General features: G+C 36.0%; 1 protein-coding gene across 1 annotated transcript in view; it reads left to right on the top strand.

Annotated features, from left to right (window-relative positions):
- The window catches only part of LOC149084903 (uncharacterized), a 95075-nt gene that overhangs the window by 33623 nt on the left and 44746 nt on the right, over positions 1 to 16706 (top strand). The window contains exons 6-8 of the mRNA XM_089232636.1: positions 5801 to 6194; positions 9460 to 9527; positions 13412 to 13581. Of these exons, the coding sequence (XP_089088762.1) occupies positions 5801 to 6194; positions 9460 to 9527; positions 13412 to 13581 (632 nt within the window). The remainder of the gene's footprint in view (positions 1 to 5800; positions 6195 to 9459; positions 9528 to 13411; positions 13582 to 16706) is intronic.

The following is a 16706-nucleotide window of genomic DNA, read 5'->3' as shown; positions in this document are numbered from 1 at the left end:
CTAGTGCGAGAAAAGTTGAAGGGTAGGCTACTTTCCTCACTACTCGCTGCCGTTTTTTTATATCTCGGGTGGAATATGGGTGTGACTACTTTTTCCTCCCGCTTTGGTTTGCAACAAAAGAGAAAGACAAGAATACACAAAAAGAAAGGAAAAGAAAACGAGTTGCTCACTCATCTAATGAGCAATTTCACTAGTCCTGTGTAATTGAAATTCGCTGCGCTAGTTGAAACCGGTTTGCTCACCAGCTACTTTACTTGCTGGAAAATAGCTAGTAAACTAGCCCAATGTAATTGAGCCAAAATTGAGAAAAATACTGTAAATTGTCAATTGTCACCAAATACTATACCAAAAAGAATACCCAATTATTACTAAAAACTCCAAAAAAATTGCCAATGGTGGGAAATGAAGGGCTACTGCAAATCACTGAGTTAAAATTAATTCCACAAAGGGAAAAAACACACACCATGACAACTAGGAGAAATAAATGTTCACAATCATGATAATAAGCTTGATTTTAGTGAAGAATAAAACTTCAAGTGGGCTTTGGAATATGGGAAGAACCGGGATCGCTCTTAAAAAAAAGTCAGGTAGGCTAAAACCACAGGAAAATACACACGCATGATCGTGCGTAACACTCGTTGGAGTCAGAAGGTATGAAACAGCGGTTGCAGAATAAACAAAAAAATGGGTTAATAGATGGGTTAATAGGGGGTATGGTCCCCCTCTTGCAGATATACAGGTCTCGCAGCGTGATTTCATACTTGAAATAAGGCAGTCTATCATTTCCTGTGGCAATTCCCACTTGTCCCACTCATTCAGCAACGCTGTTTTCATTCCCTGGATGGTTCCCGGAGGGGGGTTGCAAGTTGCAATTGCCCTCCCCAGAGCGTCCCAGACATGCTCTATAGGGTTAAGGTCTGGAGATCTGGCTTGCCAATCCATCCGGCGAATATCCTCACTCTCTAGAAAATCATCGAGCAGAAGAGCTCTATGTGACTTCGTGTTATCATCCATTAAAATGAACTCAGGGCCAACTGCACCCCTGAAAAGGCAAACATAGGGCTCCAACACCTCATCCCTATACTTCACACCAGTCACAGTGCCTCTTTCAAAGACATGGAGAGGTGTGCGGCCATCCAACATGATGCCTGCCCAGACCATTAAACCTCCTCCGCCATAATGGTCGATTTCGCGGACATCGGAGGGTAGGTAGCGGGTCCCTGGTTCTCTCCATATGAATATATGTCGAGAATCGGTGCTTAGGATGAACCGGGACTCATCAGTGAAGAGAATGGTCGCCCATTGATCCATACTCCAATCTCTATGCTCTCTGCACCATGATAAACGGATTCTCCATTCCATAGAAGTGAGCGGGACGCAAACAGCAGGTCTTCTTGCAAACAACCCTCTCTCATGAAGTCTTTTGGAAATAGTCACCCTTGATACACGGGTTCCTGTGGCTGCATACAAATCACGAGAGAGCTGAGAAGCTGTAGCACTCCTGTTACGCCTCGCTATAATCGACAAATGGCAATCTTCTCTGGCCGTTATGGCTCTTGGCCCAGGCTTTCTCTCGATGGATCTGGTATCCTGGAACTGTTTCCATAAGTTACACACGACGCTGGGCGTTAAATTGAACTCTCTACAAATCTGGACTTGAGATTGGCCTGCTTCTAGCCTCCCCACAATTCGCCACCTCATTTCATCATGTAAACGTTGGTGGTTACTCATTTTTACTGTTACAATTTGAAATTAACCGATTGCTGCAAAGTAACACCAAGAAATTCGCCAAGGTGTGCTAGCGAACGAAATGCGTTTTAACTTATGCGCGCTTATAAAGCCTGTTTCTCTACTGGCTCCGCCTACACACACATGTACGCTTACGTATTTGACGTACAAGATTTGCATTTTTGTCTAGAAGCAGTGGTTTTACATTCAGTTCAGTTCTTTTCATGAAATTCGATAAAATATACAAATTCTCTTAATTTATTTCACTAGTATAGTACAATAACTATACACTTTTCATGGTTGCACTGTCCAGGGTTTGTACGGGTCAGGGAAAACCTGGAAAAGTCTGGGAAAAATTTTTTTACTCAAAAAAAGTCGATGTCGTAGATTTCATTTTTTACCGGATTCCCGATATTCACGGTACACTCGTGAAATGGTCGTACGTGAAAATCCAAATTTCATCGCTACCTCTGAGATGCTATGTCCCATCTCTCGTGCGCCGACTATAACACCACGTTCAAACTCACTTAAATCTCGATAACCTGCCATTTTAGCAGCAGTAACTGATCTAACAATTGTGCCAGACACTTGTTGTGTTATATAGGCGTTGCCGATCGCAGCGCCGTACTCTGATTGGTTCCATATCTCTTTATTTGCATACGCATGCCTGTACCAGTTTTTTTGGCTCTTCAGTTTATATATATAATCAATAATCATATTATATTAATTATATTATATAGATTATTATTTTCATAACTTTTTTACTAATTTTTGTCGCATCAACTAAAAAGCGCCTAGCGAGTTATTTGCCAAAATTCAATTTCGCCAAATAACTCGCTAGGCTCTTTTATATGCCAAAAGCTCTACCTCTCGTGACGTCTTGGTATCTTTCTTGCTCGTAGTAATCAATCACCTGCATGCTAACACTTCCTGTGTTACTAAGAGAGTAGGGATTGTAATTACGCGGCCTGGATCTTATAGCTATTACAGAATCTTTGGCAAATGATGGGATGAATCTTTTTTTACACATCTCAGGATATGATCTGCACACTCTTCGATCAAGTCTATGTCCCTCAGTAGGTATGGTCTCCAAAACCTTACAGCATACTCTAGTCCAAGTCGAACTAAGCTTCGGAAAAGCTTTCTTCACTGTATTTATTTTTTGCAGCAATAATTTTCAATTTAAGATTACAATCTACACATTTATAAATTTATACACATGTAATAATAATATAATGATAAATACATCCACATTCATAAATTTATGCACATGTAATAATAATATAATGATAAATACACCCACATTCATAATTTTCATTAAATGGATGCCTATAGAATTTTTCTCAGAAGTTTTTATCTTTTGAAAAAATTAATTTGTACATAGGATTTATTAATTCAAGGTTTCCTGTAATTAAATCACTGGATTTTATTTAACAGTCTATGGTATATAAAACCACTATTGAATACAAATGCAAAGCCACAACAGGCAAAATTCCCATAACAAATACAGATGTCATATATTTCAAAAATATAGCAACCCAATCAAAAATGCAATCATAAAAATTATATATACATGATAAAACATGTAATGCCGATAAGAAATATTTATGGTAATCTTATTCTAAGTATGAATAGCTTCTCAATTTACCCCATATATTTATTGTATTTCTTTTAAAATTGTCAATTGTGTTAGAATTTACTATCCCCAGGGGTAAGCTATTCCATTTTTAACAACCTTATTAGAGAAAAATTCCTTGCAACACCATAACCTAGAATTGTACCTTACCAAATGATACTGGTGTCCTCTTGTAAAAGCAGTTAATTGATGGCGAATTAATAAATGATGGTCCATCCTATCCATACCATTGAAAATTTTGAACATTTCTATCCTATCTCCCCAACACCTCCATTCATCTAATGTAATTATATTAAAAAAAATGAAGTCTCTTGATAACTCAAGCCACGTGTGCCAACAAGGACACACGTAGTTCTTCTCTGCACACCCTTCGACCAAGTCTATGTCGCTCAGTAGGTATGGTCTCCAAAACCTCATAGCATACTCTAGTCCAGGTCGAACTAAGCTTCGGAAAAGCAGAAGAATGACTTTAATAGAAAGCGAAGACACATTTTTGAAAATAAAACCGAGCATTCTATTCGCTTTTTTTACCACAGCTGAACAATGTTCACAAAACCTAAGCCGCTTGTCAATGAGAATTCCCAATTCTGGAATTCACCTGACAATTCATCGTGGCACAATTCAACTCGTAAGAGAAACGTGGGTTGTTCGAACCAAAATGTGTGACCATGCACTTGTCAACACTAAATGCCATGCTCCAATCCTGTTTTAGTTGGTCTGGAGCAACTCCCTATTGCTTTGATTCCCAACTACTCCCATTAACTTCATGTCGTCTGCGAATTTGCTAACAATCCCACGATGCCCTGATCAAGTTTATCGATAAAAAGAGAAATTATGGGTCCAAAGACAATTCCTGCAGGAACTCCACTAGTGATGCCTGTGCGATCAGAGAATTCCCCATTTACCATAACTCGTTGTGACCTATCTCTCAACCACGATTCTATCCAATTCAGCAAGTTGACCCCAATTCAAATCTTGTGTGAACGCTTGGAGAGTTTACCATGTTGAACCTGATCAAATGCCACATCTGAACCTCCCTTCCTAGTGGATGATAGTAAGTTCTAATATCCGCTCCTACTTGTTTCGTTTCCATCCACAGGATAATCCGCAAGGGCAACTTTCGATGATGAAAAACGTCTCGAACATTGCTAATCTTCCCCCCAGGAAAACAACAGCGCTTGAAACCCCAAAAATCCACACTCTGTTCCCTAACCATAGAATCGCAGATGATTTAACCACTATCAGTATCCTCATCCACGACCACACATTCATCCTATAAACTGTCATTGTTCATGGAGATTGCTTCTTTATCGACAGGTGGCTCCATAATTACCCAGGCTCTCTAAAACCCTAACTCTCTCGTAACACTTCGACCTCAAGTTCCAACCTTGCCCTAATCGAACACCCCTTACAGTTGAAACTATCAGCTACTATCCCCCTAGATCAGAGAAACCTCCCATCATGAGCCCCACAAAACACTAATCAAGGTCAAGGCATACTAACACTATCGCTGAAAACTAGATAATAACACTTAAAAAATAGGAAAATGAGAAATGTTAATGGTAAATTAAAATAATGTAAATTACATTACAATGCAAAATATACATAAAAGATGGTTCGAAAAAATTTAATAAAATAAAATGATCAACACTAGATCACACGAAGAAATATATGTATATAAAGAATGCAACACACCCCTAAAAAATTAAGGTACAAAGTACAATTTATACTTATTTCTATTAGCTAACTATTCACTAACACTAAAACAATAGGACCCAAAATGAAAAAAAAAACCAAACAATTACTGAGAATACCCTGGGAAAAGTATGCACTGTTTGCTAACACACACTAACACAACCCACAAAATTATATAAAAAAAGCGGGAAAAACAAAAATATGATGGAAAATGAAGAACCAGATATTCTCTCCTATATGAGCACGTGAGCAAAAAAATTGATTATCGACAAAGAAACAATGGTCAGAAACCTAACGAAAGTACAATGAAAATGAAATGAAAATATAATTTAAGTTGATTGAAAAGACACAATGAAAATTAAAAAGTTTGAGAGTAATTAAAAAAAACTTATCTCACAAATCCAATGATGGAAGTCCTTTTGAAAATCCAGTGACAAAATCAAAGTAAAGAGACTAATTAAACTCACAATCTAGCAAAATAAAGAACACACGGCAGAGTTTGATCCACAAAATAAATAAACACGCTAAATAAAACTCACGAGAACATGAATTTAGTGTCCTTAATAAGAATCTGATTCTTATTAAGAATCAGAAGATGATACACCCCCAGATTCTGTTTACAGGTTTTGATTGAACCTATTATTTTCATTGATTTATTCTTTTATGTAGTTATCATATAATTTTTATCCTATCAAGTCTACGATTCTTTATATTTTCATTTGTTTATTTTTTTTTTCGAAGTGCCTTACCAAAGCCAAAGAAAAGAGCACAGCCAACCGTAGCTGATATGCTGCAACAGCACAAAGCTCAATTACAGTTGCAACAGCAGGAGAGACTTCAACAGATTCAGATTGAACCTATTATTGTGGAAAGAAATATAGAAATTGAAGCCATTGAAATACCATTAATTGGTCTTCCAGTTCCTGGTGTTCCTTCAACTATATCTGATGCAATCGAATCTGTTGTTAAAGCAGCTGCTGAAGATGTGACAAGTAATGGATCCGCTGGTTTAATCACTGGAAGCAGTGATGGAGAAGAACAGATGACTAAGCCTTTGGTAGAAAATATAGAGGCTCCAAGGCTTCCAGAGAATTTACCTCCAGACTTAGATGTTTTGGTGGCTCAGCTGAAACAGGTTAGTTTTGATTATGTAATTTTTACATCAAATGTAACAACTTTTTAATTAGCTTTTCATGATTTCTAAACAGGATTTGTAACATTAATTGCCATACATGAATTCTGCTACTTCTATTGCAAATGCATCACATTGCCCATGATATTTTTGATGTTGTGTATGTTTCATGCATCTGAGAAATGCTGTTATCTATCTTCCAAGTTGGAAATGCTAAAAGTGCCCAATGCCCAATTTTTGTGTTTTGTAAGCATTGTGTTGCTGGGCTCAGATCTCTTCCAGCCAAGCTTTGTGGCAGAGTCCAGAGCACTTTATTTTGTGTCAAAAAAAAAAAAAGAGGAAAAAAAACATGGCATACACCCACACACAAAATTTTTACAACATATTTTCCCCGGACAATTTGATACTGAATGAATGAATGCCAGAACTTTGCCACTGGACTTACCCGTTGCTGAGATCTCTTCCAGCCCAGCTTTGTGGCAGAGTCTGGAACACTTTATTTTGTGTCAAAAAAGATACAAAAGGATACAAACAAAAAATGAAATTAAAATCTTATTGTGAAGTATAAAATATGTATCGGCGCGAGTCATTTCGCTTAACACCTTATTGGTGAGCAAATGGGGTTGATAACTTGCAGACTAGAAGCCAGGGACAATTGGATACTGTTGCGATCAACAAATTTTGTGGTGATTATAGACGAGATGGGGTTGGGAGTTGGAGAATAGTTTCTGGGTTTCATTAAGGCTGATGAATGTACACATATTAGGATGAAGGTATATTTTAAAAGCAGTCAGAGGGGCCCCATGCCATCTCATCTGTTATCTTACACTTGTCATTATATACACAGGATTTAAAAAAAAGGAAAAAAAAAAACAAAACAAAATGAGAATCTTATTCTGAAATATAAAATATCCATCGGAGCGAGTTATCTCGCATAAGGTGTTAAGTGAGATCACTCGCTCCAATGGATATTTGATATTTCACAATAAGATTTTAATTTTTTTTTTGTATCCTGTGTATATAATATGACAAGTGTAAGATAACAGAGGAGATGGCATGGGGCCCCCTCCAATTGCTTTTAAAATGTACCTCGATCCTAATTTGTACATTCATCCATCTTAACGAAACCCAGAAACTATTCTCCAACTCCCAACCCCATCTCGTCTGTAATCACTCCAAAATTTGTTAATTGCAACAGTACCCAATTGTCCGGGGAAGATATGTTGTAAAAATTTTGTATGTTATGTTCTTTTTTTGACACAAAATAAAGTGTTCCAGATTCTGCTGCGAATCTGGGCTGGAAGAGATCTTGGCAACAGGATATGTCCAGTGGCAAAGTTCTGCCATTCATTCATTGTTTTTCTGAGCTGCCTGCTGTCTGTGGAAAGACTTTTTTAAGTCAAAGGCAGGCTCTCATTCACATCTTAAGGTTGGAAAACCACAGAAAATCAGCTTAAGCTGACCGCCATTGTGTTTTCTGCAGGGATTGAACAGAGTTGCTTGTGATGCTAGAAAATCATAGTGCTCAGACTATCAAACAGCTGCTAAGGTGGTGGAAAAGGTGTAAGAGCAACTGAAAAGTTGGCATTTCTTGAAAACTTGTGTTTATAGATATATGAAAACTTTAGAGTGATAATTTAAAGGGGAATTAAAACTAAGGGGAACTAAACATTTTCCAGTAAAAATAGTTTTGAGTGTTGCACCGTTTCAGAAAAAAAAAAATTAAAATTATAGTGTAAAGGTGTCAATACCTTGAAAAAGTATGAGAAAACGTTTGTTTTCTGACATCAGGATTTTTCTGATGTTGGCATAACTGCCAAGATCAGCCATGAACTATGAATTTTTTGTATGAAATAGTGAAAATGCCGAAGACAACATATTTATTGAATATTGAAGTAGCGGAATACTTGCTCTCACAGAAAAGCAATGCGTGGTTGTGAAATTATGAGAAAAATCAAAAGACATTGAAGACTGTTGGTTATAGTTTCTTAATTGGGCCCAAGAATTATGAACTGAAAAGCTTGCAGAAGAAGGCTTTTTTTTTGCTTACCTTGCATCAGAAAAAGACAATTATTCATTATTTTTGCATGAAAAATAATTCTCTGATGTAATTGAGAAAGCATTAAACTTCCCTTGCACACATCAAACTGTGCCTAATGTAATAAAAAATTCAAATGTCTAGTATGTAAATTTGAAGTGCAAACCTCTTCTTACAAAACGATGGGAACCGGCCAGATAGAGAGTTTTTTGGTGTCAAATGGGATAGGGATGTTCTCTGATGGGAAGCAATTTAAATGGACTCGATGGTTTTAAATATTACTGACCTTTGCAATGACCAAGCCATGTTTTGGAAGTATAAGCATGTCTAGACAGTGTTTCAGTTTCTTTTTTTTTTCTATTTCTTGAGGAACCTCTCACAACTTCAGACAGTGTTTTTCTTCAACAGCATCATGCTCCTGTACATGTTTCCAAGTTTAGAAGGTGTTAGTTTAAAGGCAATTCAGCAGAACCCCTTGGGTGATCAAGTCCCTTTCTTAATCTTTTAGTGCACTTGTGTGACCTTTTGACTCGTGAAGCATAGAGAAAAGGTTGGTTCACTGTATGAAAGCAACATGATCTTATTGCAGTCATCAAACAAATCTAGGAAGACGATTACATAACTAGTTATTTATGACACATCTCTATCAATGACACCTCAAATGATATAGATTACAAAGGAAAAGTTTTGTTTTGATTAAACAATTTTTGCACATAATTTTTTTTCAATTGTCCTTATACTTTTTTTCTTCCAGAGCAGTCCTTATAGTCCTTATCTTTACTATAATTTCAACAGTTTTTTTTCCTGAAGCAATGTAGCACTTATCAAAATTTTCACTGGAAAATGTTTAGTTCCCCATTTGTAATTATTACTATAAAATTTTCATGAATATATGTCCACAAGCTTTCCCATATAGGGTGTTTTTTAGTTGTTCTTACATTGGTTTGCAGAATTTAATATCAAGTTCTGTGCAAACCAATGCTAATTTGTCTAGCAAGCTTTTACTGAAGCCTTTGATAAAATCTCTCATAATAAGTTACCCATTATGTTGGTTGCAACATTCTAGATTGCGCTTGGTATTCTAGATTGCACTTGGTATTATAGAGTGAAATAAGAGTATGGCATGAATGAATGGCTTCATCCCAACTAAACCTTTACCCATATTTGGAAATGGCATTACATATATAAATATGAAAATATTGCATGACAATAACTACATTTTGTTTTTAGGCTGCTTATAATTCAGAAGAAGGCAAATGCAAATTTTTCAGTGATGAAGTTAATCGAATGCTCTTGAGGTGAGAATACTTTTTTTAGAAGATATTTTAGAATTTATTTTCTTGCAGAAACTTGGCTATAAGTATGCATATTTCTTTCACAAATCCCAGGTATAGGGTCGTACACCTGGTCATGTTCGTACTGCAGCTTCTTCACAGAGTGTAACCCCTACCAGCCTCTATACAGAAGATCTGATTTCAATTTTTAGATCCCAATATAAAAACTTTTTCACTGAAGAATACACTACCTGATTTCTGACCCTTTTATGACTGTTGCAAATTTTATTCATCCTTTTTTTCATCTGATAAATTTGAAAATGTGTTTTATAATCTCCTCTGTGACGGGGCTCCTCTCTTTTAGTATTTACATCATATTATTTAGGGCGATAGCCCATTGTGTGACTATTGCAACAATTTGGAAACCGCTTCCCTTTTGTTTTGTTGTCATTATGATGCCCTTTGTAATGCTTCTTTTGGCAATCTTCATTTTCCAGTCTCTTGTTGGCGAGATTTTGCGTCAACTACTCCCAATATTATTATTCCTCTTTTTGAAAACGTCATTACCCATAGTTCTTGTTCTGTTTAGCTGTTGGTCTTCAGGTTCATCCTTTTGATATTCATCCTGGGATTCCACCTCATAATTCATTAAAGTGGTCTAGATCAGGGGTTCTCAACCTTTGAAATCCTGTGACCCGGTTGATTTCTTTTTCGTGATCGGAAGGCCCGGCCATACACACACGACTAATGGAAAATAAATGGGTAAAAATGAAACAATAAACCACTCACGGCCCAGTTTGACCAAGATCAGGGCCCGGCGGTTGAGAAAGACTGGTCTAAATAGTCCCCTAAGCCTAAAGAGTCTGTTTCTGAAGCCTCCATATATCATTTCTATTTGCTTCCCCTTCCTTATTTTTTTTTTCTGGTTATTATTGCGCATTTTTGCTTTATGCTTACAGCTCAGAATGTTTATGAGTTACTGCTTTGTTTTGTTTTTTACTTCAGTTATTGTAATAACCTTTGACGGTAATAATTTTTTTTGTCATTATCTGTGACTATGATTCATTTTATGCTTTTGTTATTGTCATTACCTGTGACAATGTCTTATTCATGGTTTTTCTTATCATTTATCTTTGACAGTAATTTATGTTATGCTCTGATTATTGTTATTGACTGTTAGTGTACAATCGAAAGCCATTCTAATTTCCTTGATGTTGTTTTTGCCATGATCTTGGCATCTCTTTTTTCCGTTAATTTTTTTGTTTCTCTAATAATCAGGGGATGGTCATAGTAGCCAAAAACCCTATATAATTACTAATTATATTGTAGGTGGACTCGACATAGGATTGCATCAGAAAAATATGATACTTCATTGTTATAACTCCCGAAGCAGAATGTTTTGCATTGTTCTGCAACGAGCCCTAGGCTGACTGAAAATGTTCTGCAGTAAAAGTTCCCATAATAGTGTTTTCTTAAAATTATTCCAGATTGTTCTGCGATATACAGCGCAGATTTTGGCATATTTTGCCGTGGGGGTTCTAACGGCCCTTTACGATTACAGAAAGGCCCCCTGTAAATTCGACTTTTCAGCAGAACTTATGAGCTATTCAAAAAATGTGAGAGTCAGCATACATGGGTCTTCTTTATTGCAGGGGGAGGGGCACTATACAAAGTATGAACTGTACTAACAAAGTACCGAAAAACCTCTGTAAATAGTTCTTAAAGTTGAATTTTTATACTCCCTTTATCTTTTGAACCATAAGTCATAGAAACACACTTTCAATTATAAACTTAATCCAAATAATATGTGGCCATTTTAAATACTTTATCTATTATACTAGGACCTGCATATATGCACTGAAATACAAAATTGAATTATTCTCCTCCCCCAAAGCAAAATGTGCCAAAATCTGTAACGTATGTTGCAGAACAATTTGGAAGAATTTTAAAAAAAAGTGCATAAAAAACACTTACATATATGGGGATTTTTACCGCAGAACATTTCCAGTCAGCTGAGGGCTCGTCCCAGAACAGTGCTAAACATTCTGCTTTTGGGTTCTCTTTTTCCTCAAACTTCCGAAAAGAACGTTATTTCCATGTCTCTAAATACAAATACAATGCCACAGAAGGTAAGATGCCCAACGAGGTGGCTGAGAAAAAGATGCCCATAACAAATAGGGATGTCATATATTTCAAAAATACAGCAACCCAATTAAAAACACAATCACAAAAATTATAAACAATATATACATATGATAAAATATTATACAATGCCCATAAAGAATATTATGGTGGTCTTATTCTAAGTATGGATAGCTTCTTGATTTACTCCAACATGTTTATCATATTTCTTTTTAAATGTGTCAATTGTGTTAGTATTTACTACCCTCTGGGTAAACTATTCCATTTATTAACAACCCTATTAGAGGAAAATTCCCTGCGATACCATAACCTAGAATTGTCCCTTACCAAATGATACTGGTGTCCCCCTTAGCGAGCCTGGTGTTCTCTGCTGACACTTGCTTCATGGATTTCTGATGGAACGTCGCCGTGTTTTCGCCTGCTGCCGATAAGCGGTGAAACGTTCATTCAGGCTAATTTTTGTGCTGTTTTCTAATACAAATACAACGCCATAACAAGCAAAATTCCCAACGAGGTGGCTAAGACAATATTTTGCGCACACGAAGGCGACGACATGATGTAGTATCTCGAGTCACAAACGCATTGAATAGGAATAAAAATATAGGCTTGGGTTGATAATGATGACTTTACTGAGTTAAAAAAATCTACGATTCTAAGCTAGGGTTACCAGATTCAAAAACCAAGGAAGGAGGACACCTACGCACGCATTCTTGGTTACGTTATTTTTCCTAATGTTCACTACTATATTGGGAAAAAATGTACTACCACATGCTTTTACTAGCTAAAACAGAACCGCTAAAAAAGGATCAAATAAGTTGTCTCCCTGACCATATAATGAATTGTTCCCATTCTCTAATCAGTTTTATTGCTTTACCGGGAGCATGAAAATAGGTTTTCTTTTGGCCAGCTACCTTGTTTTTTTTACATTTCTTGGCATTTCTGAAATCTTCCATGCTCTTGTTAAGCTTTACCCTCAGGAGGTTTTCTCTTTTCAGGAGTGTTGCTTTAACGCCATAGGAATCAGCACTGAGTGTTTGCATCCTATTTTCCTTATTTCTGAATAGAAGAGGTAACATTCCTCCCTCCCCTTTTTATTACACAACATTAACAGTTGGTGAGCAAACAATGGTATTTTCAAAATCTGCTTGGTTTGAACCCTGCTTGGAAGCAACTTGGGTTCTTGTATTCTCATAATCAGATCATGGTCTGCTGCTCTGTCTCAACAAAGAGATATAAGCATGTGAACAAAGACCTGGGCCATGCTGGAAAATGTGTGTGTATGTGCTGTGAAGCTAACATGAAGTTTGTTTCTGTGCAATACTTGTTATAGTGCTGCTATCAATTTTTCAAACTGTGAATGAAGGATTCTTGTATTCTGAGAAGTTTGATGGTGATTGGTCAAAGCTTTTGAATGTGTGGGAAAAAACACTAAAAAAACCACACATATATCAAATATATGTTTCAAAGGGAAAAAAAATTCCCAAAAAAAAGAAATAATTCTGGAAACCAGAAAATGTAGAAGGACGTTTAAAATTACATCAAAAAAGGACTTCTGGTGACACTATTCTAAGGATAATATTCAATTATGTATAATTATGGCCATCAAAAGACATTTTTTAGCATGATTATGTATGTATGTTTAGAGCATATATACATAAATGTGCTCTAAACATGTATGTAGATAAATAAAATTAATTGACTGAGTTGAAGTGTAATTAATTAACCATCAATTTGTGACAAGCTATATTCGCAAACTTATTTTGCAGTGTGGAGGTGAAATCTCAAGAATTGACTAGTGCCCAGCGGTCTACTATTTACTCACATTTAGCATCTCATCTACCATGCACTAAAGAGACTCTTCAGAAACGAGCAAAAAAGTTACGGTTGGATCAAGAGGATAATAAACTTAGAGAGCCAATGCAGAAACTCAGAGATGGTATTGTAAAATTTTAGTATTGTTCATTTAACTGAAATGTTTCTTTTTACTATCTGTCAGGGCTACGAAAAATCCTTAGATCTTGATTGCCATAATAAAAAAATTTGTAACGGTTCTTTTTTTAAAATTATTATTTTTAATGCTGCTGATTTCTAGTCTGAGGATATCGTAATGTTATCAGCTCTTACTTTTATGCTATATTACTAGTGTGTCAGTAGTAATAATTCATATACAGAGGAACCCCACTTGTCTATGTGATGTCTCACAATCAGAAATGACATGAATGCCAGAACTCTGTCACAGGGTGTATCCTGTTGCTGAGATCTCTTTCAGCATGGTTTGGTGATGCGTCCTGTAACAGTTTTGTGTTGATATTGTCAAAATTATATGCAAAAGAAAACCTATATTTCCCAGACAATCAGGTACTGTCTCTATTGACATGTTCAGATATCTCCTTTCATTATATATGTACATACATATTTATATATATGTACATACATTGAGTACATATTCTTTGCCCCCCCCCCCTGGAAAAAGTTGAAATGACGGCCCTGATTCTAATGATTTTCAATCTGAGAATTATCTTGTATATTAAAGGCATTACATAGTTAGAATGACAAAATCTGTTAGATTTCAGGATGTAGATTAGACAAATGTGTATGAAATGCTGAAATCCAACTAGCCAGAGATCATTAATTAATATCTTTTGGTAACATTGACAATGCTGTCAGAATTTTGATGGGGCACAATTATTGACACTAATTTCTTTTTGTCATGAAATTTGTGACATTAAGGGTACCTCATTTGCATAATATAACCCCTAAGAAATTTTCTCTCCTAGATATTTCTATGCTTGGTTAAAAAAAGTTATCTTCATTTGGGAGGGGGGGAGTTCTCAAGAAACTCTCCCTATCTTACCCATTCAACTCAGTTTACATGGTTTCATCCTACACGATTATTTTGCAGAACCAATAAACCGTTAAGTGCTGAACTATCTACAGCAGCAGTTCTAAACCGATGCTCCATTTAGCCCTCAGGGCTCTGTATACACTCTCCAGGGGTTCCGCGGCAGCTCGAGGAAAATATAAAAAACCCAGTAAATTTGAAAAAATAATTATAGATATTTTGAAATAATAAAAATAAGTAAATTTGATGAATAAATTAAAAATAGACCTATACTGTGCTCTGCCATAGAAATGTTTTTACTAGAAAAGACTCAGCGAGTCAAAAAAGGTTGAGAACCGCTGATCTACAGAATTACTTTTTGTTCTGAAATTTGGAATTCTGGTCCATTTACGTGCCTACTCATATATCCAATTTAAAATTTGAAGAAAAAAATTTTCTTTGTTGTATACAGCGTTCCATAAATGGAACACTGACATAATTTGAGGAGAGGTAAAAACAAATTAATGTTACCTGTAATCGCCATGTTTTACTTGTATGGCGATCTTTTTTATTTTTATTTCTGAAGTATCGTTATGATAAGCAATCTTGCAATTCATATCCCCATTTACAACACAAACCTAGTTTATTTATCATAAAAAATATATTTACTGATGATTCAAGATTTATTTCTAATATCTTTGATACGATAGAAACATTTCTGATCAACCCATTTTTCACTTAGCTAATTTATTCAGTGTTTTTTTTTTTAGTACAAAGTAAGCTATTCTTGCATTGTAGACAATATGTTTATCAGGTGATTTGACTTCAGTTATTGCAGAGCTTTGGGTGAATATTCAAATTCTCCTTCATTTGTTGAAGTCTAATCAATTCCTTTTGAAATTCTGAATGTGTGATATACTGGCTCGATCTGTTTCTTGTAATCCTCTATGTATTATGCAATATGCATAACTACCATGTTCAAACAAATGTCAAACGACTTCTACCACCATTTATTGGTTTCGACTTGCATCCATAACTTTCAGGATGTTCATCCATCACATCAACACCACCCATTAATTCATTGGGTGGTGGAATTATTTTCACGATTTGAGGCTGCGGTACATCAATTTCTCTTTTATGAGCATATAATTATCTTTTTAGCTAGGTCAATGGTTCATGAGTGTAATAGTTTGATGCTACACAACTGCCACCACAAGCCAGAAAAGTTTATATATCAAATCATTGGATTGGTAATCTCCTTTGAGTCCATCTTGAAGAATAAGCTTCAGAAGGTGTAACACTTCATCATCACCACAGAATATGTCTAGCATTTTGCATATGCAGGGGTGGGAACTCTGCGCCAATTGTGCCGCACTGCGCCAAAACTAATATCTTGCGCCATCCTGCTCCAATAGCGTATTTTCGCATTTTTCTGTGCCAAATAGCAAATTTTGCTTCAGTATGCCCGGAATTTCGGAAAGGACGCCAAAAAATTTTTGTTCCTGCTAGCCACGAAACGTTTCTTTACGAGAAGAGCGTGTTTTATTCCACTAATATGTCAGCTGGCACTTTGTTGTCACTAAATTAATTTTTCTGCTATGGTCCCAGGTTCAACAGCAGATAATTGGCATATATTGCAATTCGACTATAACTAGTATACCTTTCAAAAAAGTGTAAAAGGAAATAAATGCACCTAATATAAACAGTTAAACATAAATAGCCCATTCTTCAGTCTCACTTTACCCAGAATTTGCCCCTCTGCACGTAATGACTTCTGATAAGTAAACAGCGGTTCAAATAAGAAAAGCTACACAGATAGTGGCTGTAAATTCTACTCCCTTGAAATGCAAATGTTCCATAAACGGAACATGCATTTTTGATCTCACTTAGCATGTTCCTATGTAACAGTACTTGTATTTATTCTTTGTAAGGAAATTATTTCTTTGGAGGAATGATTTAAATTAAATTAATATATTCCGTGGTAAAAACAGGCAAAATGCGTTTCACCCTCCATTTATCCTGGGTTTTCTCAACTTTTCTCCATTTTGAATTCAAATATCTCAGTGAATATTGCACGTAGAAACATTGAATTTTTTTTCTAGCATCAAGAGAGACAGGGCAACAACTTTCTCATTGGGGTTTTGAGCACTGGTTGTCCATATAAAAAGTTAATTTTATTTTAATCCTTAACAGACAGCTATCATTATGCACAGCATCTTACTGGTGAACGAATGATCCTA

The sequence above is a fragment of the Pholcus phalangioides genome, unplaced genomic scaffold, assembly GCF_987345545.1.
Source record: "Pholcus phalangioides strain wild (caught in Gottingen) unplaced genomic scaffold, Ppha-v1.0 ptg000007l_1, whole genome shotgun sequence".
Lineage (NCBI taxonomy): Eukaryota > Metazoa > Arthropoda > Arachnida > Araneae > Pholcidae > Pholcus > Pholcus phalangioides.
The sequence above is the reverse complement of the archived record's forward strand: the minus strand, read 5'-3'. Positions and strand labels throughout refer to the sequence as shown.